At 38.8% G+C, this 27,854-nt stretch overlaps 1 protein-coding gene across 1 annotated transcript in view; it reads right to left on the minus strand.

Moving 5' to 3' along the window:
- Window positions 1-27,854, minus strand: part of LOC140244903 (low-density lipoprotein receptor-related protein 6-like) — a 126,201-nt gene that overhangs the window by 75,772 nt on the left and 22,575 nt on the right. The window contains exons 7-17 of the mRNA XM_072324511.1: window positions 26,713-26,985; window positions 26,061-26,214; window positions 25,243-25,374; window positions 23,393-23,510; window positions 22,065-22,212; window positions 21,122-21,238; window positions 19,851-20,096; window positions 4,772-4,934; window positions 4,089-4,216; window positions 2,589-2,861; window positions 1,603-1,734 (exon numbers count right to left, since the gene is read on the minus strand). Of these exons, the coding sequence (XP_072180612.1) occupies window positions 1,603-1,734; window positions 2,589-2,861; window positions 4,089-4,216; window positions 4,772-4,934; window positions 19,851-20,096; window positions 21,122-21,238; window positions 22,065-22,212; window positions 23,393-23,510; window positions 25,243-25,374; window positions 26,061-26,214; window positions 26,713-26,985 (1,884 nt within the window). The remainder of the gene's footprint in view (window positions 1-1,602; window positions 1,735-2,588; window positions 2,862-4,088; window positions 4,217-4,771; window positions 4,935-19,850; window positions 20,097-21,121; window positions 21,239-22,064; window positions 22,213-23,392; window positions 23,511-25,242; window positions 25,375-26,060; window positions 26,215-26,712; window positions 26,986-27,854) is intronic.

Below are 27,854 nucleotides of genomic sequence, written 5' to 3' on the forward strand. Positions count from 1 at the left end.
CATTCGTAATTCACCTTTTTCCTCCGTAGAAACACAAATAATTGTAATCAAAATAAATTTTACCATATTATGTAACAGGTGATAAAACTATTTTTAATGCGAGGATGTTTTTGATTTAGAATGGATTTCAGGTGGCAGATTAACAGGTTTTCAAACGCGGTGACGGACAATGCATCCTACATTGAAGTGTGTGTATAATATGTGGCAGGATATATGGGCGGCGAACTAATTCAGTGCCTATCGTTAGTTCGCCAACACGGAAGTGCACACAAGTGGCGACTATACGGTTAGAAAATTGAAATTCTCCTTTTAAGTGTGACAGGCCTGTGAGGGAGGGATGTGGAAAAGGGCACTGACTTAACACTAACAGAAAAGAAGTAAAATAGGCCTATTGTATGCTTTGGAGTAGTAGGCCCTGGACCTATCTTTTTTTTTTTTTTTTTTTAACAAGTATTGTCTAACGTTTGTTAGAAGTAGATGTACCAAGCCTGCTGAAGTATTATACACACGTTTAATACAAATTGCACTCATGGAAACTGACATCATCGTCAGATGTGTTTAAGTATTTTGGACTAATCTAGGTTTTCCTGTAACGTTAAAAGAGCCTCCAGAATTACCGGTACACAGCATGTGGCAATCCAAAAGCAAAGCAGTCAGCACAAGTTAGTTAAGATTTACACAGAAAAGACCTCCTTCCCTACACAAAACCAGTTCTTAGACGCGACGTGCTAGCCCGACCAGACGCCGTGCTTACAGCGGCTTGGCTATATATGGGCTGTATATAGTTAGACGTGTGCTATTAAACGGTTAGACTTATTTCTGTTATCAGAGCAAGATGTGAACTTACTGCTGGGAGACTTCTTGAGCAGATTTTGTAATTCTTCTGTCTTCACTACAACTAACGTTAGATCTTAGTTGTTTGTGTGGTAAAAAGAGAAAAAGACATACTTTACTTGAAGAGACGAATTTAATCACTTAGAGAACACAGAACTTCAGAGACGGACATCGTCCATGGCCATAACAAAAGCCGAGTACTGTACTCAGCGTTGCCAGTTCCCAACAGAGCAAAATCACCAAAAAGCACGTGAAAAATCACCAAAAGCCATACAAAATCACCAAATTTGGAAAAGCGTAGGTAAAGGCTTCAATTTCAAGACAAAATGATGTCAATAAACCTTTATCAAACACTCTGCGCGCGTCTCGGTGCAATTTACGGCGCGCCGTAGTCACACACACTTAATGCAAAATGTGTACGATATGTGTATGGATATATGAGTGTTTGTGTCTGGTCAGTGGTGGTGAGTGACAAAAAGGGGGCACATGTTATGTTTCTACAGAAAATATGGGGAAAACTTTGGGCAAAAGGCATTTTTGTTTTCAATTAGTGTGATTATTTTTCTTTGGTCTCAAAATCACCAAAAAATTACCTAAAATCACCAAATTTGGTTACCAGGCTAAAATTTTGTCACCAAACAACTTAAAAAATCACCAAATTTCACCCTTTTTGGTTACCGAAATCACCATCTGGCAACACTGAGTACAGTCTGTACTACCGGTACTTGTTTTTAGCCAGTGTTTTTAGCCAACTGAGGGCGCACTCACTTGAGACAAGACAGGTGGTATTGGTTTCCCCATCCAGAGAGATGCCGTCAGAGCAGGCACACGTCCTACCCACAGGTGTAGGGATGCACAGGTGACTGCAGCCCCCGTTGTTGGTGGTGCAGGTATTTGTACCTTAAAAGAAGGAATAAGGAAAAAAAAAAAACCATACATGGCATGTTTGTCATGATGCAAATTTTAGCCTTTGTCAGCAATACTTAATAGCACTCCCGCTGCAGTGATCATACAGAATCATTAATGGCAATGCACTTCACGCGGACTGGTCAAGTCGAGCCACCATGTACCAGTGAGAATACTGAACCAAGACCCAGCGACAGGTGCGCGTGGTGTCGGCTATCTACCTCTTCTACAGGGCTGTCAGTGCTAACAGCCTAACGTGTCAGCCTTTGTAAAAGGACCCGATCCTCGTGGTTTGACCAGCAGAAGCTGTACAGTCACGTAACTATGCATATCATCCCTTGTTGACTACAGCAAGACACCAATACAGGTACAATACAAGGCCAGGGGCCCAACAACGACGGCCCCACGGAGGTAGGTTGCTCAAGCTCTAAAACCAAACAGAACCCACTTAACATTGAATTTCTCCGTCTTTTATAGCAAAATTGATTGTGGTGCGTACGTTCTTTAATATCAGCTCAACAACATACCAGCAGTAGAAAAATGACAAACAACTTATTTTGCTGCTACATTATCGTAAACGTATACACATGCAGGGGCCGCGGAAGCGGGGGGGGGGGGGGCTGCAGCCCCTCACCTTTTTGGTTCGTCAAAAAAAAAAAAAATCGAAAAAAAAAATCGAAAAAAATCACAACACTCATGAATTTCATTTCCCAAAGATTCCGCCCTTAGATGGGGGGGGGGGGGGGGGGGGGGGTCTTGACCTTGCCACCCCCCCCCCCCGTCCCCGGTCCCGCAGCCCCCCCCCCCCCCCCCACACTGAAAAACGTTCCGCGGCCCCTGACATGTACCTGACAATTCTTGCGTCGAGTTGTGGATGTGAATCTCGCTGATCCGCGTGAAGATCTGAGGCCCCACACTCTCGGCATTCTCGCCGGTATCTTTGTCGGCGCGCATCAGGCCGTATTTCTTCCAGTCGCTCCAGAAGACCTGAGAGCCCAAGACTGCAACGCCGTAAGGATGGCCTCGCGGGGCAAGGTTGACAATTATCTCTCGGCCGCTGCCGTCCAGGTTGATGCGTTCGATGCGATCGATTTTAGCGTCGCCCCAGTAGAGTTTATTCCCTGTAAAGTATAAGATATGTATCTCCCTTAGGACTGTTTCAGAATTCTCAATTTATGATTTAGCAAAAATTAATATCAACGGCACGGCCATTGCCTCTGCGATGTTTTAGTTGATATGAACACTATTTTCCGAGTTCCGGTTACTGATAACTTAGTTTGCAAACCTATTTATACATCACGTAAAAGATTTCCAAATCGCCCTTTCTAACAGATTTTCAATTCAGAGCTAGTTTGATTGAAGAAATCAAGTCAAAACTTATTACCCTTCGAGGAAAATTGGACACTAGTTCTATAAGTAGTCTGTCATTGTCACGTAAAACAGCATTCGAGGCTTAAAAGGGAAATGAAACCTAAAAGATGTAAGTGGATTAAGTTAATGCAGAAAAATTTATAGACTCAGTAAAACATAGAAGTGAAGTTTGCGGAAAATCAGACAATCTCTTCAAAAGTGATTTTTTTTTTCTTCTTGGTAATGTCACAGCTGATCTAACAACGATATAAAGAAAAATCCTACAAAGTTGCTTTATTTGTAATGAAAAGTATACATTCCTTCAAGTTGTTACTAAAATAAGCTATGTTAAGGTTAACAATATTCCCGGGAGCGGCTTCTGAAAAACGTAATTGAGCCACATGATCTTTCATTATGCAAGAAAAATGAAGATATGTTGAATTATCAACATATTTTCTTTATTAGGCCTATCATCACCATGGCAGTGTGACGAGATTCAGTGTAGCACAAAACATTTTGTTACTTCTTCATGGGAAAATCATGCAGAATTCAGTTGTATTCCACAACAGGATAATTTATGCGCAATGAAACGTAATATTGGTAGAAATTTAATAAATGTGATATTTAAGGAGATCTTCCAGACACTTAATGGTCAGTCCATGCACTTGACAATTTTTTCGCACATTTCTCCTCCAGTTTCAAGTAGGCCTACCACGTTTTTTTTTAAATCTATTTCTTCAATGCTATGGTATGTATTGAATAATGACTTCCCCTATAGACAGATTTCAGATTTAAATGTGACACTCGAATTGCTTCATTGCGTGCAACAATTGGCATTTTATAGGCAACCAAAGTGCAAATCAACAAAATTAAAGTTTATTTATCTACAACGTACATCGGTAAAGACTTTATGATTTTCAGTGCTATTGTCACAAGAGACAGTATATTGAAAGAAGGAGACAGAGAGTTTAAGGAAGTTTGCCGGGGTTTGACCGTACCTGTCAGGTCCAGAGACAGGCCATTGGGCCAGGTGACTTCAGTGTCGACCAGAATCTCTCGGTTAGTACCATCCATGTGGGCCTTCTCGATTTTGGGCACCTTCCCCCAGTCTGTATAGTACATATACCTAGGAGGCATGCGTGTGGAATCAATATAACAAGGAATAATAATATTGTATTTGTGTTCCTTATATTCAAACACGAGTCAATAGACGTATATATGCGTGTCTCTATTCATTAATTTACAATCTCATTAATTTTTGAAACATACAATGTATGTTGAGACATTTTCAATTTCATTTTTGTCAAAACCTACAAATAACGAAGCGCTAGTGGCCACCTGCTATGTGCAGCCATGACAGAGTCCCCGAGGAGAAAATGTGTATACGAGAACAGCAGACCTATAAATTTGAGATACTGCTTGTGACTAACTTTGTACTAGAGAATGTGTATTAAACAATTGGTAATGAAGTAGGCTTTTGGAAATGGAGGGAATTACTATTAAAAGGATTAGCTTGAATATTGCAATCCCGTCGGGAAAAAAAGAGCCAAATGTTAAATGTTGATGGTACAACCGGTCTATAAACATACCAGTTAAGAATGCTTTCCTTGAGCGGTCGCTATTACGCAAGTTTCACTGTATAGTTAGTAGCACGATTACGGCCTATCCGTATTATACTCACCCACCAACAGGGTCCAGGACTATGCCCCTGGGCTGGTCCAGGTCTGTGTCTATGAGAGTCTTAATCACAGTCCCGTCTAGACTGGCAGCTGTGACGGTGTTCCGGGATACATCCGTCCAGTACAGCAGACGACTTATTGGATCAATCGTCAAACCATCGGGACCTTGGAAATCATATCAAAGTTTGTGGTTATAGATGGATACAATGCAACCGTTGTTGTGTAAATTTGACAACTTCCATTACTTCTTCATTGGCCTTTGGTGTCAAAGTGATAAAAATACATTTCATGGATACTAACTCATTTATTCACAACGTACAAATGGCTTACTGCAGTTTTGCGTGGTACAAGAATGATCTGGGCCAATATTGATAATCAGACAAACATACATACCCAACAAGCTTGATACCCAAACAGCTCCTACTTCTACAGACACAGACACTCACACAGACATATTATGTATACATTGATTTTGTAATCAATCATGGCATGACTTCATCTTTTTCTTCAAATCTTCAAATAGGGCCTATAGGTCTATATTCCTTGTTTCGTTAACTCTTTATGTGCCACGTTCCCACGTCCGACTCAGTCGACGGCGTGCCAACTTCGCATATTCTGCTCAACAAACAAAGCCGCCAAGACCGATCGATGAAACGCTAATTACTGCTAATCCAGCGGCACAATGAAAGCGTCGCTCGTGCTTTTGTTCCTTGCATTGCTTGCATTCTATGTGGTGATCGACTATCAAGCGATGTTCCCAACTAGATTTGCTCGTACATTCTAAGTTTCTGTCACGGTTTTATGTGCAAAAGTCATGCCTTTACAGTAATGTAGCAACTGGTCATTCAAAAGAAAAATTGAAAATAGATTCGTCATACAATAATCGAAACAAAGCTTGGCATTCCTCTTTAACTTTGCCTACGATTATGCCCATCCTAACAGAAATTTGTAGAAGTTATACAAATTGGAAAAACAGAATTTTTTCTCAAAGCATGACTACCTTCGTGTCTCAGAATAACGTGGCACACAGGGGGTTTCCCCCATGGCACATAAAGAGTTAATGAAGCGTTGATCTCAGGAAATCAGTTGGCACCTATTATTGCTTTATTGCTAGTCACTGGAGTAAATCTTGAACGAGGAGTAGAATTTTTTGCTTATATATGTATATATATATATATATATATATATATATATTATATATACATACATACATATATAACTGTGTGATATAAGGGAAGAGCGAAGTAAAGGTGAATTAAGTGCTGCAACATGTGACATTGTGAAATGCGTGAAGTGTTGTACCTGGCACTGGGCTTTTTGACTTTCAACTTCGAAACAGGTGAAACGCACTTTTCAATCAGTGTTATAATACATTATGATGTCAAAGGACAAAATACTAACGGTAAATGTCTATAGGACAGTAGGCAAAGTTCCAAGTCTGAATATTGTTCGTTCGTTTGTTTGTTTGCTTGCTTGCATTTCTTCTTTTTTCTTTTTTCTTTTTTACTGGAATGCCTTATTTTCCTGGAGTATATACCTGTCATATTTTAAACTGTTGGCATTTTTATCTTCTCTGATATTATCTTCGATGACATCTATATCTCAGAAAATAGCTCCGACAATAGTAAAGAACGATAATTTCACTTCTGTTGTAATGTGTTTGACCATCGCAGTTTTGTAGCGGACATTTCAAATCTATCTGACCGCCGAGGCAAAAGAAGATTAAGATACGTAACATTTCTCACGTGAAGTGTTACACCTGGCACTGGGCTTGTTGACTTTCAACTTCGAAACAGGTGAAGCGCACTTTCAATCAGTGTTATACGTATAATGTCAAAGGACAAAATATTAACGGTAAATGTCTATAGGACATTAGGCAAAGTTCTAAGTCTGAATATTGTTTGATTGTTTTCTTGCTTGCTTGCTTGTATTTATTCTTTTTTTTTAACTGGAATGCCGTATTTTACTGGAGTATCTGCCTGTCATACTTTAAACTGTTGGCATTTTTATTTTCTCTGATATTGTCTTCGATGACATTTAAAGCTCAGAAAGTATTAGCTCTGACAATTTAAAGAACGGTATTTTCACTTCTGTATAATGTGTTTGACCATGGCAGTTTTGTACCGGACATTTGAAATCTATCTGACCGCCGATGCAAAGAAGATTAAGATACATAAAATTTCACTTAGATTGTATCCCCCACATAGATCGAGAGAGTCGCTACGTTTGTTTTTGTTTGTGTTCTACACAGAATTGTAGCTTTCTTGTTCGATTCCTATTTGATAGGTTAAACGTGCATGTCAGTGCACTTTGTGGAGCGAACAGAGTTAATGCAATTCCATAATCCTATTCTGCATACTCCAACAGGAAGAATGATGATTTTTCCACTCGAAAGAACAGACTGGGTTTGAACATAGTACATGAATGCCTTTTTTTCACACGAGGATTTTGTTCTGATGACATTATGAGATGTGCACCAAGAGTGGTGTGACAAAGGCTTGTAAGAGCAAACGCAAAAACACCACAAAAGTGCACAGTGAAGGCTTCATGGTAGCCTTTACATATACAATAACTATGGTTACAAAAAAAGGAAAACAATTCTTTGTTTATTCTTTTCTCTGACATTCAGTAAGTCAGGTTTCTTCAATAATAATATGTGAATAGCGATTGTGTTTTGTGCTTTCGTGGCTCTTCACTGCTTTCCTACTTGTGGGACCAAAGCACATTCAAGTTGATTTTAGTTGGTGAAACCATGCAGGACTAGTGTGAACAGCTGTGAGACATCCATGGCAGCAAATGGTGTTAGTATTGAATGAGGCCAAGGTGCATGAAAGCGTTTGTGAAATGAGCACGGTAAAAGCTAGAAAGTTAGTTCTGGTCACACACCACAGTTCGACTCGAGACCTGTCAAACCAATCATTTATTCTTAATTCGTTGTACCTTACTGCAAGTGACACAACAACTGTCACAAATCCTGAATGTCGGGAAGGTCTTTATTGCCGCCACAGTTTTCCCGCTTACTACATGTACTTGCATTTAATGCAACAGGGTCATGTGGCGAGAAATCGCATCAAAGACTCAAAAGTTTTGTAGTGTACAACCTTAAATGCATAAACATTCATAGTTTGGCAGTCAAACAGATACAGCATATTCAAAAAATAGCACTCAATATAACGATATGTCTTAAATGCCAGATATTTCCTTTTGAATACACTGGATTATGCAAACGCATAAACTCCATTAGTTATTCGAGAATTTACCATTCATGAAACACACTTAATTGAAATTAATAATTATGATCTTATAGAACAGCTAAAACCAACAACAGCAAAGTACAATGAGAATCGAAGGTGAGAAACTTTTTGTTTTGCTTTGTATGGGTTTCCATAATGCCCTGAAATAAATGAATTTCACGAGTTTGTGGTGTGATTTGTGTATTTGTGTGATGGGGTGGCGAAATGATGACAAATGTGTTTAAAAGTGCGAACAAACAACAGGGGTATGATGGACGTTAGATGACGGATGAGTGCTAAATAATGTGATGATGCTTGTGATGATACTCGAGTCCTGCAAACAAATACATTTTCTGTATTCACATCAAGGGAAGCGATTGATTGCTTACAAGCTGCAGCAACGTTTTGAACGGCTTGAAGTCCCCACTCCACAGGCTCGGCAAACGAGGACAAAGTTTGTCTTGCCTTGCTTTGAAAAGATCGAACATCATCTCCCCCCAACAAGTAAATGTCAGTTATTACAGTCAAAAGGTTATCAGATTATTATGACCTCTTGATCTCTGACACCGAATGCTGTCGTGCAGATCAAATCAAAATGAATGCGGGTGAAAGCATACAGGCATTCATACTGGCAGTGAAACCTTAAATTTAGCCTCGCATCCTTGATCCTTGTGGGAAGTTTATTGTTGCTAAACCCCTATACTCTTCGTGGACATACTAAAGGAAAATACCAAACCCCATCATTGAAATGACCCTTTAAAGACAACAACAACTGAAATCCATTATAAGTTTCTTGCCAGACTTTGCCACTGCAAAGACCAGATCTCATTGCAAGATAGTAAAAGCTACATTTTCATGGTCATATGACTCTCGTCACATTGCGAGCATGCGCAAGTGTTCGTTTATACGTTTTCGCCAATTTGCTCCTGTTTAGATATCGCACGTTAACAAGAGTAAAAACATATTGCAATAATATAAGTGGCTCGCAGTGTTAAGTGACTCGCGAGAACTGATTGCGAACATCACCAAAGGCTTTTGTCCTTTTTTCTGGCCACTGTTTAGCGTGTATAATAGTGTACGCCTCTTTTCTTCTACAAAGCGAAGACATTGGAATAATAAATTGGTACTCTCCAGTTCACTTTTCACGTAGGCCTATACGTGTCACGGCTCGTTGAGAAATTTGCATTGCACATTCGCGTGTATGTACATATACGAAGCGGAAGCTTTTGTCTTTGCCGTAATAAAGGGTGTATATATATATATTTTGGTGCCTTGTGGTGAGGATATATATAGCCGTGGCTGAGCAGATAACGCAAGATCGGTATATCGAACTCACCGTATTTAAACACGATACCATTTGTTTTGCCGCACGTAATACCACTGTGGCGTTTGCGCGAGATCCAGCACTTTCTTTTCCTATCTCTCGCTGGAATTAAACAATTGGAGGGTTTGGAATTTGCCAAAAGTCACATTATTGAGTCACTCTTTGCTCGCATTAGGACAGAACTTTTTTTGAGTGTGTTCTAACTTTATATTCCTGCCCGTATAACAGTCACAGGCATGCATTTTCGGTTGGACCAGTTTCTTGTATGATGTGCATGCTGTACGTGATGTATTAGTGTAGAAATAAACTTCCAAAAATGAATTGTATGATGAAAATCCATTTGTTAGCTCTTGTTTGGATGTGACGTAACATTCCTTCTCAAAATGCACATTACACCTCCAAGATACAAACATGCAAAACAAAACAAAGAGTTAGCATTTTTTTTTACAGCGAGGTTTCTGACTAAATGATTTTCCTCTACACTTAAACAGTTTCTCGTCAGTGCAAAATGGGTGTAAGTCCACCTACTTTTATGTACAGTGCTAAAAACGCCCTTCTAAAACTGAACTGATGTGATGTGAGTAATTATAGACCCATTTCTTTACTTTCATCCCGTGTATCGTGTAACGTGTATCTCGCATAAAATTTCTCGGTATCACAGTGGACGATAAACTTTCGTGGAAGCCTCATATTATTAATATTAGTACAATAATTTCGCGTAATTGGTATACCGACAGTATTATTAATAGACTTAAATCTCATATCCAATTGTCTTCTTTGTTGACGTTGTATTTTTCATTAATATTACCTTATCTCAACTATGGTATCTTAGCATGGGATAGTGCCAATCAAACTTTATTAGATAAACTATTGTTTTTACCCAAAAAAAAAAAAGAGCACTTCGTATTATTTGTGGCGTTTCATCTCGTTCCCATACAGATCCATTATATGTTAAGTATAAGATTTTAAAAATTAAAGATTTGTTTTTCTTTCAACTGGGTCAGATTATGTTTAATTATAACACAAATGCACTTCCAAGCATCTTTAATTCAATGTTTCCACGAAATCAATGTTTTCATGATTATCCCACTAGGCAATCTAATGAGTTTCATTTACCCCTTCTGAGAACTTTATTGGCTCAAAATACATTTATATACACCGGCCCTAGATTCTGGAATTTTTTAAGCTCTGATATATATATAAAAAAATTCTCTATCTTTGAATTCGTTTAAGCGCAAGTTAACACTTTTTTTTTGTTAAACTCATACTTAGACAAATACTATTCATTAACTAGCTAGTCTCTACAACCTATAGGGTTCATCGTCAATCTTTCAATTCATCATTGTGCAATGATTATTTTTACATCATCTGATTTGTACAAACTTTGCTCAGCTGCTTGAGCTCCGAAGCGCCTCAATTCCCTCTTCCTATCCCGATGTTCAGCGTGTGGGCTTTTCCTTTCTTTTCCTTTCTTTCTTTCTTTCCTTTTTTTCCATTATTCTGTTGTGCTTTATTCCTTTAAATGGTATACCCTTCTGTCAAGTCATGTCATGTCGTTGTGTTTCTCCTGACTTGTTCTGTCCTGTCTCGTTCTGTCCTGTCTTTGTAAACAAATATGTTCACAAGAATCCTTTGAGTGCTTCACAATTTACAAGCATGCTTTTCAGTGGACCTCTCAATTCTTTTTTTTTTTCCTTTCTCCAAACATGACTTTGTATTTTGTCGGTATGGATGTATATATCTTTTAATTTGTTAACCATTATCTATCATGTAAAGTCGAATACATGCCTATGTTATAACTTCTGATTCATTTTGTGTTATGTTTTGCTGAAAGAAAAAAGAAAGAATCAAATAAATGAAATGAAATGAAATGAAATGATATATATAGCCGTGGCTGGGCAGATAACGCAAGATCGGCACATCGAACTCACCATATTTAAACATGATACCATTTGTTTTGCCGCACCTAATACCACTGTGCCGTGTGCGCGGGCTCCATCACTCTCTTTTCCTATCTCTCGCTGGAATTAAACAATAATTATTGGACGGTTTGGAATTTGCCATAAGTCACATTACTGAGTCACTCTTTGCTTGCATTAGGACAGAACTTGTTTTGAGTGTGTTCTAACTTTAACATTCCTGCCCGTGTATAAGTGTCACAGATATGCATTTTCGGTGGACTTGTTTCTTGTATGTGCATGCTGTACGTGATGTATTCGTGTAGAAATAAACTTCCAAAAAATGAATTGCATGATTAAAATCGATTTGTTAGCTCTTGTTCGGAGGTGACGTAACATTCTCTCTCAAAACGCACTTTACACATCCAAGATGCAATGTGCTCATTGAGTGCAACTTATAGCTAACATTTGACCATGGATTCATGACAAGTAGTCATGAACTATTTGGATGTTGTGATGTACAAAGTAAACAAAGAATACACGAATGAGAAAACGTTGATGTTCATGCTAATCCAAAACTTCAGAGAACACAACTCATTAGTATCCATTGCACATGACACTCGTCTGGCGGTCTTGCCTGGAAAATCATGGAAATAAGGTGGGGGATGATGATGATGAATGGTATTGTACAACGGTGGGGATGTCCAAAAATCTGTTGCGATGAATGAACAACAACCTGAAAAGATGCACATGATAGCGGAGACGAATTTATTCCAGATGATGAAATGACAGATGTGACAGAATGATCGCTGAAAATTAATCAGTGATGGAAGTCCCACTTACTTCACTCCACATGCGTTAAGTGGGTCGAAAAGATGATCGGATGAATCAATGAATCAAACAAGATATTTCCACTGAAATATCGTTAATTTTTGCATGCTGGACGAGAAGTCATATCAACTTGTGATTGTCCTGTGCTTTTATGAAAAACAACAAACAAACTAACATGCAAAACAAAACAAAGAGTTTGCATTTTTACTGCCAGGTCTCTGACTAAATGATTCTCCCCTACGCTCAAACAGTTTCTAGTCAGTGCAAAACGGGTGTAAGCCAACCTGCTTATGTACAGGGCTAAAAACGCCTTTCAATAACTGAACTGACGTTGTCATGTGAGCTACACTAGAAGAAAAAAAAAAAAACAGGAGTTCTTGTCTTTTCCTGACAGCTACGACTCCTTTAAAAAAATGAATAAAAATCTTGAAGATGAGGCAAATTTTAATTTGAACTGAACAAAATGTTCGTTTTCATTTTCATAATGACATGCAAAAACAATCTACCCCCAAACAATTAGAACATATCTGGTTCAAATTCAGGTGAATTTTGCATTGCACGTGATAACATTATTTGATATACACGTAATTATTTTTTGTGCTTTTATTTCGTTTGTTTTTATGCTTGCAGCATGAGTTTTCTTTCTCTGTATAATTTGAGTTTTTCTCCTCAACAGCAATCATTTGGTTTCTAGTTAAAATGTTTTAAAAGAAATCATTGGTACTCAAACTGATCTGTCAACCAACACAGGAGAAAACAGTCCACAAGTGAAAAAAAGGTGAATTCATCTTTTCTTGATAATTCATGGAACACATGCGAGAAATGATGGTTGTTACCATCGACATGTTAAAAAAATAATTAATAAATAATTAATTACAAAAACAAACAAACTCATTTCATCTATCCTGTTAGAGTACATGTTAAGTGTGTGCACATGATGCCTGAGAATGGCCCTAGCAGTGTGTCTTAATCGATTCTCATTTCTAAAGGGGAAATAGGGTTGCTACAAGTCTTACGATTCCAGATTTTACTATAGGCAGAATTCGCCGAAGTGGGAAAAGTAAAAACTAGTATCTAAACCAACAGTGTACCAAAATGATGATGTCACAGTCTGTTGTTATAGCTTTAAGACGAACCAGGTGCGCGCATAAACACTCGGGCCAGGTGAGGTTGTTTGAAACCAGTTTCCATGGCGATGAAAAGCTATGATATCACAGTTTGGTATACTCTGTAGTGTGTCTGAGGGTACCTTCATTTGAATTTGATTGCCCGATTTTCCCAAAACCTCCACTGATATATTCGACTAATAATTATTGCTCCATTCACGGCAATCCACACATCTGTGAAGGTGGACTTGTCCTTTTAATAAGAGTCATTACCTGCTATTATAGGAAGTTCATTAATGAAGGAAAATTAAAGGAAAGGGACGTGATGTACGGAAAACCTGTCCACCTGCAAAAATGATTTAAATAGATTTCCATAGGTCTATGGATGAGGACAACGTTGAAGATTTTGCCTAAAGGAGATTTTTTTTTTTAATAGTTATAGATGAGTATTATGTTGTCCTTTTGGCAGATTCTAATAGGGTATTCGTGCCATTTTTGGCGTGCACTTGTACATGTACTGAAAGGAACCAATGTTTCTTTGGCCTGCATGAAAAAAGAAAAGCTTCTTGTGTTTTCGGTGCTGTCAAAAAAAAAAACCCCAAATAATAATAATAACAAATAAATAATAAATAAATGAATAATTTAAAAAAAAAATAAATGATAAACAGAATTTTCCGAGTCTATTGAGTATGAAGAGGGCACATCTGACTCTTTTTTTTTTTTACACAAAATGATGACGAAAGTGATTGAAAGTAATGTCACATAGTCGCACGACCACGACAGTGCTTCTTCATGATCACGACAAGAGACAATGTTACATGGCATAATGTCAGTCATGTGACAGATTTTTTCCCTCATTCGGATTGGTTTGTTGGTTTTGTTTCATCTCTGTCATTCACAGTAACTTTCTCCCTGTGGTTATTTTCTTTTTAATTACAGTGCACTCCCGTTATAGCGAATGCGGTTATAACGGATTTCCGGTTACATTAACGAAGTAAAATTTCAGGCCGCTACATTATCCCCTCTATGTGTTTCTATTGTTCATCTGTTCGGTTATAACGAAATTTCGATACAACGAAAGAAAACTGCCGGTTCCGAGGATTTCGTTATAACGGGAGTCCACTGTATCTCGTTAGGACTTTTAATTCACTGGAATATCTATGGGAGTACGGGTGAATTATGAAAACTACAGACATCATACTTAGCATGACTTTTTTGTGTGCAAATGACGTAGGTGGATCGGTGACAAAGGGGGTGTTAAGGATACCCACTGGACCAGAACTCACCCGTCGACGCCCCATTACTGTTTTCATCATAGTATGAAAACACAACATAGGACTCATTTCGCCCAATGGCTATCCATGGCTCAACCCCTGATGTGGGAACGAATGGGGATACGTTGCCGTATCTCGTTTATTCCATTTCAAAATACATATTTAATCAATGAATCTTTACTAAGAATTATGTATAATGTATTATATCGAATCAATTAATACAGTCAACAAAAGCGGACCCCGCCCTGCATGCTTCACTAACCGTGATAGGGTGTTGTACAGATGACTCCCTACGATTTAAAGAAGATTTATAAATATTCTTACTTTTTGTCACAGGATGTGTAAATAGTTTGTATATAGAGTATGCCTCATCTTGTAACAACTACAGTGAAACATGAGCATGTTATTCTTTGCTCCATGTGTATCATTCCATAAATGCATTACATCTCATTTATATTTTTTTTTCATTCTGTTGAAAATAGTGAAAATAAAGTTTGAATTGAATTGAACTGATTTACTATTTGTTGGACTTCCCTTCATACTTTGACTGAGCTGCAGTTAACATTATTCTATCAAAATGTCTGATAATTCTATTGGAACAAAGAACTGCCCTTCAAGCAAATTCATGACAAAATTATATTTTCCACACGAGGGGATGAACATATGAAATTATTTGTGTACATGTTGACGGAAAACAAACAAACAAATACAATAATTTTGTCACTACACTATGATTTCTTCAGTTTTCTCTGGACTCAAATACCAGTAGATTCAAATCATATTCATCGTACACAACGATAATTAACTTGTTCACGCTGTTTATGATCCACAATTTTTGCAGTTAATCCATTAACTCCTGGGGGTAATTTCACTGCAAAAGTTATAATCTTATGCTCATCAAATTGGCAACTCTGAAATTCCATCACACATCCTCCTGCGACGGAGAAAGATTTCATGGACGAGACCGTTTCTGTTATATATAATGTGTCACTATATAAGGATATGTTTTCTTTTCCTGCAGTCTAGTGTCAAAAAACTTCCTTCACATTCTACCTCCCATTTAGGCAGGAATTCAGTAAGTTGTTGCTAAATAGGGCAAGCCTCCGGCAAGCTTTGTGGTTCTTAAGGGCAACTTCGAATCTGTGAACAAAGCATGCATGAAATCTGAATACATTACAGAATCGGTCTATTCGTTGAAGCTACTAAATCTTCAGAGAAACAGAAAGTAAACAATTTTCAGTTTAATCAAACACATCAAGTTCAGTCTTCTAAAATATGTGGCCAATTTAAGGACGAAACATGAATGAATTAACCAGTTTAGAGGTTTCAATCTGTCATCTTGCAATTGGAACAAACATAGCAAATATATAATAGGGCTAGCTCGAATGAAAGAGAAGTTTTCATTCTACCTTACCAAGTACTGGAAATGAATGATTAAAAACAAAAAAAAATCAATAAGTGATTCTAGACTAAAACACTGAAATGTGGTTCTGGGACCTACAGTAAAAGAAAACAACACAAATGAAAAGGAAACGGGTTGCAGAAAAATATTTCTATATTCTTACATTCGAGTCTACATTCGTTCCACCATTTTAATCTATTCTTACTTTTACATTTTTTTATCGCTTTATTTTCAGTGCCACTTTTAAATCTATATTTTTCACTTCTATTCTAAACTATTCTTATATGTGACCGTGCATCACAAAACGAACAAAAAGTCGCACACAATGATTTTGTGTGAGGACTGAACATAGGTGAAATGGGTCAACCCAGCCGATCTTGACTTTTTCATATTTTCTGAAAGGGCAAGTCTTCTACTACATTATGCTAAAATTTGGGATCATAAAACGGGCAGGAAAGTGTGTTTTTAAGCAGTTTCTCTTGAACATTTTTTGGTAGAATAATGTGATTAGGTGTGTCTATGGAGTCCCCTTTTCATTTCTCAAAGACCTTGCACACGCTCTTCACTTTCAACTCTCATAACTTTTGACAGGATGATGCTACTGCTTTGAAAGTTGGCATTAAGTATGGACAGAATGTGTTTATAAGGCATGCTCAATTTCAATTTAATCTGATAATCCCTTCATTGTTGTTACTCCAGTGGTTAACATCCTGTTTCTTGTCCCATGCATCGCACAGCCAGCACGGCTTGGTAAAGATTAAGCGCTTGAATAGGCACTGTACTTCAGAGCCTCTTTTCTCAGTTCACACTTTTAGATAGGTTAGGAGAGTCCATTTGATTTGAGTTATACGTCATTTTAAAGCTTAAAGTCTGCTCTTTCAGAATATGCTCTTAACTAAAATTTAATGTCTGGCGACTTTTTGTTTGTTCTGTGATGCAGGGTCACATATATACTTTTGTATTTCATTGTTATGGATTAAAATATTTCACTGTACAAAAATTGTCGTAAATTGTTAACTGTATTTAAATGCTTTATGTAATACAGGGATCTTTTATAAAGAATTTTTATTTACTGAAGAGGCTACCCTTTATAAGGAGCAGATAATAAAACAGATAAATAGATAACAAAGATAACTGTAATGGAAGATAATGTCTTGCTCATGAGGTGTGGTAGGCAATGGGGTCAAGAAATGTGTCATCCGTTCCTACTGATTGGTTTTTATACACTCCGTCCAGCAAATTTGTGTATGTTTGCCCAAGTGGGAAATTCTGAAGATCCAACTCACTTGCAGTATAACGTTTTAAAGGCATAAGAACTGCGGATCTTGCCCCGGAAAGTGCATGGGTACATTCAGCTTTCACTTATACATACACGCAAAGAATGATCTTACACTAGTGGCTAAACGGGAATTCAATCACTTTGCATCAAACATTATTTTGTTGGTTCAATCATCCATTATTTGGCATTTCCACTGGATAGTATCCCCACCATTATCCCCTTGAGCAGCTGTCAGTTTGTATTGATGTTTTCTAAACTCAGTTAATCGTATTCCACCTCTTTGTCTTTATCTGTCTTCATTTGTAAAAAAAGATGAAAAAATATCAGTGACAAAGAGCTACCGTCTCAACATCGCAAATTTGTTGGTTATAGCTAACTCGGCGGAGGAATTCAAAAATTGTCAGGCAGGAAGACATAGGTAGTGTAGGAGTAAAAAAGTAAAAAAGCTCTATATACGGCCAGAAAGAAGTGAATTTTTGAATTAGCAACTACAACACAACGTTTTATACATTGTACAAACTTGTTCTTCAAATGAAAGTGTAGGCCTTTATAGCATATTTTGTACATCCAGGTGACCACGCGACACGACCTCAGGCACTCAAAGATGATGAAGAAAGAAAGGTCATTGTATGTATTTTTGCTTTTCCTTCTTCACTACGTGTCTTGTGAAAGTTGATTAGTCCATCATTCAGTCAGGCCCAGGCGCAGAAAACTGCGCCTGTCGAAAAGCGCTGAATTCTGCTATCATGAATATTATAATGACAATACCCATCATTCAACGCGATGCTCGTAGTGTAAAAGGCATGGAGAAAATTTTGGTGATGAATACACCAAATCGATATTGTAGGAAAATTTGAACTGTGACACTTTTCTGATTTTTCATCTGTAGTAAGCCAAATACCTAATCTTGCATAATAATCCTTTTCTAGGGAGAAAAAAACAATGACATCTGGCGTAATTCTGGTCGGAATACATAATTAGGTAAATGTTTTTTGAATGACCAACGGTTTGCTTTCTTTTTTAGCCTCGCGCAACAGGCGTCGAATAGTGTATAACAGAAATGTTATCTTTAACAACTGGTAGGGACACTCTTTCCCTTTCTCTCCCCCAGCACAGCCACCTTCTATCTCTTAACACATCATCTCTTTCCCCCTCTCTCTTCTGCCTGGTACTCTCCCTGGCAGGTTGGGTTCTTATCGCTGTTCTGTAAACATAGGGCAGCAGTTTAAAACAAAGAACGTTATGTGAAAGTGCCAGCCTCATCTCTGTGGGGCCTATACCTCCCTGACCATGGGCAAAGCACAGAGGCAGGGACTATGCGATGGGTATGAACCGGGCTCATACACTTCAGTTTTAGATGAGATTCCAGAGAGACAGAGTTATACCAGAGAGCCCATAATATACCAGAGTTATCAGAGTTATTTGCAGATGATTCTGCGATTAAGGCAGAACAGCTTAACAGCAAGGTAATCACAATTAATCCTACTTTTCATTCTTACTAGCCTATTTCTTCATGTATCAATGAGCTAAGTATGGTCAGTGTGTGGAGAGTTATCTGTAATCGGTGCATGGCGATGGCGTTTGTTTGTGAGAGCGTGTGGCTCTGTGATGTGCCTGATACATGCCGTATTTCGGTAGACATAGTGATACAATGTAGTATACATACTACCGTGTTTGTTCTTAGGACGTTTAACACTTGTGTCTGACTGTCTTGCATACTGGAGTGCACTGCACATCAGTGGAACAGGCTGGGAGGGTTGGGGAGGTATGAGGGAAGGGAGAGAGATGTAGGAAAGCAGTAACGAGCGCCTGGTACACAGACGGTATCAATGGAACCGACTGTTCGCAGAAACTACGAGAATCGATTGTAGCGGGCACACTTGCTTGTCGCTCGGGCGGATAACCCCAAAGACCCCGTTTACAGTGCGGGGCTGGGCCGAGCCGCGGCCAAGCCCAGCCTCAATTGCGCGGCCGAGCCCCGTAATTTTGTCCGTTTACACTGCTGGGCTCGGCCGCGCTTTTGATTCAAACCTTTCAATATTTTGTCGTAGTGGCGCTCTGCTTGTAAACAAATGCAATTTGGTATTGTCTGGTTTTCAGACCCTTTGCCAAATGAATTCCGTGGCGACGAAGTCGCCGTTCGGGCAAAGGCCTTTGCCGAAGTAAAGAATCCTTTGCAGGACAAAACCACCTTAAACTATACTAGTTTTCTTCGTTGAGGAGGTTAATATCCTGAATAGCGAAAGATACAGGCAGAGGGTTTGGAAGCCAGACTAAAATTAGCCGCGCAATTGGCCGCGCATTAGGCCCAGTTTGCGTTTACACCAAGAAAAGGCCGGGCTCGGCCGCGGCCGAGACCACCTCCAGAGCGAGGCCAAATGCGAGGCCAATTTTGGCCTCGCATTTGGCCTTTTGCGCGTTTACACTGAAGCGGGGCTGGGCACGGCCGCGGCCGAGCCGCGGCCGAGCCTCGCACTGTAAACGGGGTCCAAGTCGCAGAAAACTGCGCCTGGTGGGAGGAACAGTTTTCTGCGCCTGTGCCTGACTGTCATTTGACTCTCTTGATAACAGGTGCAAACAAACAAATAAACAAACAAACAAACAACAGACAAAGAACACTGGCGGATGAGCGAAACAAAGGATATCAACCTTTCCACAATCCCATTTCAAGATTGAATCTAAAATGGATTAAATATATATGCGGCAAAAAAGAGCTGCTAATGGATTCTCTTACCATCGATACCGGATCTCCCGAGAGTCTCTTGACCCGTGCCGTTGAGGTAGGCACGGCTGAAGGAACCAAGGCGGACATCTGTCCAGTAGACCCGGTTCTCCACGTAGTCGTAGGCCAGTGCAATGGGACGCAACACCCCCTCCAGCGGGAGAGCGGTGAAGCGCTCATTGTTCGAGTCCAAGCTGATCTGGAAGATGCCAGGGAGGTGGGTGTCGGCTACCAGAATGAAGTTGTCTTCCACAATGTCTGCAAGCCGCGAAATAATGTGATCAGCCAAAAGTGGACTCAGAGACAGATATTTCAGACTTGAAACGAATAGTTTCTTTACTATGGGATAATATCAGTATTAAACTGCATGTCCCAAAATGATATTTATTGTGAGTTATGATTGTACTTGTTGGTGACCATAAAACTGGTCTTATTATAAAGATCTCATCGTCACAATCAAAAAGGTCTGTTCGTGCTGTGTGTGCAATTTATCTATCTTTCATGATTCAGATTTTCAAAAGCAAAAGATTTTTTTCTCCTGGGGGAAATGTTTCTTATCAAATCGTAATGCCCACTGATGGTTGAATTTTGATATAGTACGGAGAAGGTGATTCCTGCATAGATTTTGCTGGTTGATTAAGTACAGTTTCGAGTCTCACAGCTAGTACCCGATTCTGTATAACAAACTTTTGAGCGCCTTTTTGCGATGAATCGCGTTTACAATATTGTCATCCCATTAACCCTTTGTGTGCTTTGGGTGCCGATTGGGACAGAAAAACCCCATAGCGTTGCATACAATATGCTATTATTAAGTCTGCAGCACAGAATTCAAAGTTCGAACCTCTTCATTTCCCTCTTCCGTTTGTCTATTCAGCGTGTAGGCATTCTCTTTTTCCTTCTTTTCTTCCATTCTTTCTATCTATATAATATTTCTGTCAAGTCGTGTCATGTTGTTGTGTTTCTCCTGTTTTGTTCCGTCTTGTCTTAAATTGTATTTGTGCTAAGTATTTGCAAATAAGAATTTCATAATTTTTTTTTCTTTTGAGTGGTTCGCAATATACAAGGTTGCTTTTAGACGTGTTAGAAGTGGACCTCTCAATTCTTTTTTTTTTTCTCAACTGAAGCATGACCTTGTATTTTTTGCCAGTATGCATATCTTTATCTGTATCATTTATCTTTTTCCAAGTAGAATGTATACGCTTATGATATAATTCGTGATTTATTCTGTGTTATGTTTTGTTGGAAAAAGAAGAATGAAAAATAAATGAATTGAAATAACTCACCAACGCTGCATGTGACATTGTCATCGTCCAACGTGTATCCAATGCTACAGTGACACACGAACCCTCCGGAAGAAGACGGCAAGCAGAGCTGGTCACAGCTCTCTTCGCTACACGCACCTGATGATCAAATTTCAGAAGTGCACGTACAGAAGCATGATGAATGGTTATAATCCAATTCAATAGATCCGAGCAATTTCTTTGCTCAGACACTCTAGAAAAAAAAAAAAAATCAGTCTTTGAATAATTATGTGCGCAATAAACTATTAGGCCTACAAGGAATTTTACAAGAGTACAGTACAGTAAAATGTTCTGTCTTTATCCACATGTAGCTGGTGCAAACCGATTATTGGGTAATACTGAATGCAAAGGGGCGTTGCGAGTACTATCAATATCCTCTTGATTATCACAGAGAGATTTGAAAAAATATATGTTTTAATGTTAAATAGTAATACATGTACGAACAAAATACTGTTGAGGAAGAAATGGACAGTTTTGCCTTGAAAGTGGGATTTCCTCGTGAGAGTAACACATTTCATTCACCGAGCTCCCCTCTACAAATAGGTGACCACGTGAGTCCCAACTAAGGGGACCGTTCGTATGGCTGGATGATTTAGCATTATTGTCAGAGTGCCGTGAAGTCGCGGTAGCTTGGTTAAAATGCTACCCAATGGAACAAAGAACATTCGATCTACTTTCATGCAGGTTTGATTCCAGTGAAGGGGGGGGGGGGTAATGATGATAATGTTAAGCGTTTTTCACACGGTGGCATGGGGAAAAACCACGCATTACGTAAACACAGCTACTCAAACTGGTGAACGTGTGCAATAAAAGCATTGTTGTAATTGTAATTAGGCCAAATATCGTACTATCTTTGATTAGGCCTAGACATTGTAAAAAAAAGAAGACTTGAATTGCATTAATTCATTCTATAGGGCGCCCTCACTTGGTCCGTCCGGCTGCCGGCTGTCGTCATACATGCGCACTCCATACGCAGTCTTTGGGACTTGGATGCTCTTCACGAGTGTCTTCGTGTTAATATTAACAACATGGAGACCATTGTTTGTGCCCCATTCAGTGAAGAAAAGATAATCCTGAAGAAAAAAGTGCAAATATGAGCAGATGACATAGACCGGTAGCTGCATCAAACCAAAGAGGCACTAGGCGAGACACTCTATTCACTTTCTGGTTACTTCACATCTGCCGTAGAAAGCTAGCTCATCTGATATTTTTTTTTCTTAGGGACATTGGATAACAAAAACATTAGTTTCGGCATCAATACACACTCTCTATTTTTCTTCTTTCTTTCTTTTTTTTTTGTTTTTTGATAATGATATTTTCTATCCCTGCCACTCCTCTCACGACCACCAATGCATAATGCCCACCAATGAAATACAATGTAAACTGGATGATACTACCGCATCTTAGAAAGGGTTTCTATAACACGCATTCTTGTAACATGAACACATTCGGCAGCTATCATGCTCTTAAATAACGGCGATTACAACATAGATATGAATGTCGTTTCAGCTTATTCTAGGAATATTCCTGTTAGCTGACTAGTTGATGATAAGGGATGAACTTCCGTATATTTTTTCTTCTCTCCTTGAAAAAAAAAAAAAAAAACCCGACGACTCTGCTAATTGATTGATGGTCATTCTGATCATGTCATAGGTTATTAACGTAACAGTTTCAAATCAAACCTTTTTGTTTCATTTGTGAACTAAATATGTCTTTTTGTCATGGTATGAATCATCGGACATGAGTTTCTATACAACCCTGGTTTAGTTTCTGACAAAAATATGATAGTGATTTTTTTGTTCCTTGTCTACCTATATGAGCAAGGTAATAATATACTAACCATCTTGACCAAGACCTGAACAATTATTTTCTCGCTGTGTAAAACGTTGTAGCCTCTCACCTGAGACCATGTTTTAGAGAACTGAATGACTAGAAATCAATGCAATCACATGTTGTAATGATATTGTGTGCATGTATGCCGTCCCTTATGCTTTGATTATGATTATAATTCTTTATCGCTATCATATTATCGTTGTATTCTATGTGAGATGATTTTTGTTAAACATGGTCCCACATGGACGACCAGAAGTGACAATGATTGTCACTTGTGAAATGGGCTATACCTTTCGTATATTTTTCCCCTTTAACTCGTAATGTAAGACATTATCCTACTATACATTGAATATGTTTATTATCCTACTATATTGAATATGCTAACATCGGAAATGAAACAAAACAAAAAACTAAACTTACACGAAAGAGTTCGATGTCGAAGTATGCGGCTCTGGGCCTGACGAAGAATCTCGCCGATGAATTTCCATCAAAATCAACGAAGTCAATGGCACCATTGTCCCTGGTGGCATAGTACAATCTAGAAAATATGACAATGATGAAAAATTGATGCATTCAGTTAATCTTCAAAGGGACTGATTTTCTCGGCAAGCCATCTCCTACAGTCAAAGAGAGCTCGCAGAAAGAGAGAGAGAAAAAATCATTTTGGCTTGGACAGATTATTTTCCTATGATTTGATTCAGAGTGCGTGGAGTCGTTGTCTCTCTAAAAAGTCCATATATATATATATATATATATATATATATATATATATACATATATATATAATATACAAATAGTGAATGGTCACGAGTGCAATGGTACGAGATTTCGCACGAGGTGAAAGATAGAGGCGCTGTATTCAACGAGGCGAAGCCGAGTTGAATAGTGCGCCTCATCTTTCACCGAGTGCGAAATCTCGTTCCATTGCACGAGTAAAGACCATACACTATTTGATTTATACAACGTCCAAGTAGATCTTTTTGGTCTAAGTAGGCCTAGAAGTCTATATATGTATGAAAAATATAGCTATACTTATATGTGGATCTACTGCGATTCTCTTTCTGGCTTGTGCAATCAGTGTAGATACAGGTCACAGCTATACTAGCGCTCATACACGTACACTAGCACTACGTAGGCCTATATACGCGCATGCATGTACCGCACACGTACCTGCGCTAGCTGCATGCGATCCTCAATATGCAACACACAGTACACGCAGTACCGAGCAATTTCTCGAACCGTGGAATAGAACGAAAAAATCGAACCAAGTTGCACGCAAAAATAGAACCAAAATTGCACGGCGCGTTGAATGGAGTACTTATTTAATATTACGTCACCAACAATCCTCCAATCAAATTACAAGGATCTACTTGGACGTTGTATAATATACAAATAATGAATGTTTATGAGTGCAATGGACAGAATATTTCATGAGGTGAAAGATGAAATGATCCATTCAACGAGGCGCAGCCGATTTGAATGGATCAATTTCATCTTTCACCGAATGAAATATTCTGTCCATTGCACGAATGAAAAGCATTTATTATTTGTTTTATATAACGCCTAAAATAGATCCTTGTCATTTGATATTTTATTAATTTAGAAACACGAGAGAATCTGAGATCGCGAAAGTGCTCACTGAGCGCTTTACGTTAGCACGCTGTCGCATACACACACTGCAAACGCAAGCGCGTTTAACACGCGCAGTGTGCCGGGCTCTTAGCGAGCGTGCAATGGAGCAAATCGTATGGATCCAAAATTGCACGGCAAATGGATCCACAATTGCACGGATGATGACGTCATAGTGAAATGGGCCGAATAATCAATGTCAAACAACCAATCAAATAACAAGGATCTCTTCTGGCGTTATATGAATATATTTATATTACATTAGATATCACACTATTCAGGCGTGATGGAGCAAAGAGTTATACGAGGAGGACCTTAGCATACAAACCTGTGTACGCCTATTGATTATGTAATATGACATATCCTAAACTGATGCATAATAATTTTGGAAGGATGCTATATTGATAAGGATGAAAGTGTTAATGATAGTAATCGTACTAATGGTAATCACCACTACAGTAATGATTTCAAAGTACCACTTTACCTAAAACCTATCAGAAAGTATGCGATTTCCTTGATGAGAAACCAAGAATACCTCTACGCGAGCAGAATAGAGAGAACGCAATTACTGAGAAGCCAAGAAGTCAGAACATTACAGGCGATGAATTTGCTCGCCGGATTTTAATCAGTTATTTACCCACCTGTCGTTGATGAAGTCAATGGCCAGCCCGTTCGGTGAGCCCAGTCCGGTCCTAATTATTTTGCGGCCGGTGCCATCGAGGTTTGCTCTCTCGATTTGGGAGGGCGGACCAAACTCCGTCCAGAATAAATATCTTTGGGGAAGACACATACAATATTACAGCAATCATATAAACTTGATGGACTATTGCTTGACGTACAAAAAACATATCTCTTGAAAAACTAAAGGAATATGACAAAGTTCTTGACTTAAATAACGACATCGTACAAGCTTTGCTTTTTAGTATAACCCACGTCCTGCATTTCCATTCCCATCTTTAGTTATCGTAAAATCATGATAATCTTTTTACCTTTATAAAAACAAGATTTCAGCAGGAGTAGGCGTCTGATGGGCGGGAGATATATAGAGAGAGACACACACAGGGGGTGAGAGAAAGGAGAGTTTAGTGTGTATGTGTGTGTGTGTTGGTGTGTGTGTGTGTCTGTGTGTGTGTGTGTGTGTGTGTGTTTGTGTGTGTCAATTGGAGCGCAGTCATCCATTGTTTATCGTATTTTTACCTATAATACTACAGAAAGTAATTTCTTGCTCATCCGGTAGAACATACTTTAACAGATAGTTGGATATCAATAAGTCTACTCTGTTTCTTGAGAGAGGTCAGGAGCTATGTTCAATGCAAAACAAACAAACAGACAGGACAAAGAAAATAACATTAAATGATTCACAGTAGCGGTGTTCACACTGGCAAATGATCGCAAAGTTTAATTTTGCGATGTTTAATATCTCGATGTCTTGCCAGTGTGACTGCAGCTATGGACTCACTTGCGGGGGGCGTGGATGACCAGACTTCTAGGTCGGATGACGTCATCCTGCAAGAGATACTTTCTGCTGTTCCCGTCGTACTTTGACACGGCGATGTGTCTTCGCGAGGCATCCGCCCAATACAAGTTTTGGTTCAGCCAATCAACAGCGATACCTGGTAAAGACACATGGAGAAGGAAAGAATGATGCTTCATTTTAATTTCTTATTTTCCTGCCAGAAATCCTGAAGTTTTATATCGAAATAATCAAATTTTTATGACAAAAAAGGCGTCGTTATCGCAAGTAGGGGCAAGTAGGTGATATCTGTTATTAGTTACATTTGACAATATAGTATACAATGGTGCAACGATGTTGGATAGAACACACAGAGAAAAAGTGTTACTATGAAGGGCTTTAAGAGTGTGAACACAGTGTTCCAAGGGTTCAACAGTGTGTCACAGCATTGATTCGGCGAACACAACGTGTGCATAGATGGTCGTGGGTTCGACACAGTGTGTTCACATACCCGACTTTTTGAACACACTGTGTGCACAGTTATGGGTTCGACACAGTGTGTTCTCAGAGTTGACTTCAATAATACTTCAGTTGCAGATCGCTAATGACTCAAATAAAATGAAATAAAAAATCAGACAGCTTATGAATAACAGCCCACCTTCGGCACTTCCGATTCCTCCGACTATGGTTTTAATTGATCGGCCGCTGAACAGACGAACGCGGTAAATTTCCTTTTTGCCGTAGTCGGTGAAGAACATGGTGTTCTCTGCGGCATCGACGTCGATGGCGACGAGGAGTGTTCGGTTGCCGACCATCACTTTACCTTCCGTCGCGCCCGAGTCCGGCTGGACGTCGTGGAAGTTAGCTGGATAGCGGGTGACTTCTTGCCGCGTCACAAGCAGAAGCTGAGGCTTGATGATTTTGGTGGGGTCTGTTATCGAGTAATACGGTGTGGGGGGAAATAAACACACATACACACACGTAAACAATCCATAAGCCATTGGTAACTGAACCGTCCGAAACTCTCGGTCTTGTTACTCCCTAAAATGCTCGAAACCGCTCGTCCCCCCTTTTTATTTTTGAATAGTTTTATGTTTTACTATTTTTGTTTTTCATATAGAATATATTACATAATTGGAAAGAGGTCAAAGGTCAACAAAAGTATGGCAGGATTCCTTCTGTGACCTACAATTCTCTTGATAAAATCTGAATATGCTTTCAAATAAACGATATTATATTAGACGAAAATAGATGTATGCCGTGAGCTATTTTACATGATTTAAACGTCCCAGGTTTGGATACTGACAAGTTGATTTGAACCAAGATAAATGACCCTGTGAACACACTGTATGCACAGACGGTCCTGGTTTCGGCACAGTCAGAGTTGACCCTGCGTACACACTGAGTGCACAGACGGTCCTGGTTTCGAAGCAGTGTGTGAAACAGTGTAAATGATGCCTCCATCCATTTCAAACTTAATCGCTTACGATTGTGGTCTCCTGCATTCAATGATCTCTGTTGTTTACTGAAAAATACTGTATATTTTATTTTATGTTTCTGTGTATCTACATTGTTTAATGCAATCACCTATGTGTATCTATATCGATTTATTTCACTGCACTTGCTATTCTTTGTCTTTGTACTTTTTGAAATTTGCATTCAAATTGTATCTGATTGAATGCAGAAATATAAACAAACAAGCAAACAAACCAAGATCAATCTCTCATGACAACATAATCGCTTTATTTCTCCTTCAAATTTTAAGGAATTTTTATCATTCTATAATGTGTTTTGAAATTT

The sequence above is a fragment of the Diadema setosum genome, chromosome 21, assembly GCF_964275005.1.
Source record: "Diadema setosum chromosome 21, eeDiaSeto1, whole genome shotgun sequence".
In the NCBI taxonomy this organism is placed as follows: domain Eukaryota; kingdom Metazoa; phylum Echinodermata; class Echinoidea; order Diadematoida; family Diadematidae; genus Diadema; species Diadema setosum.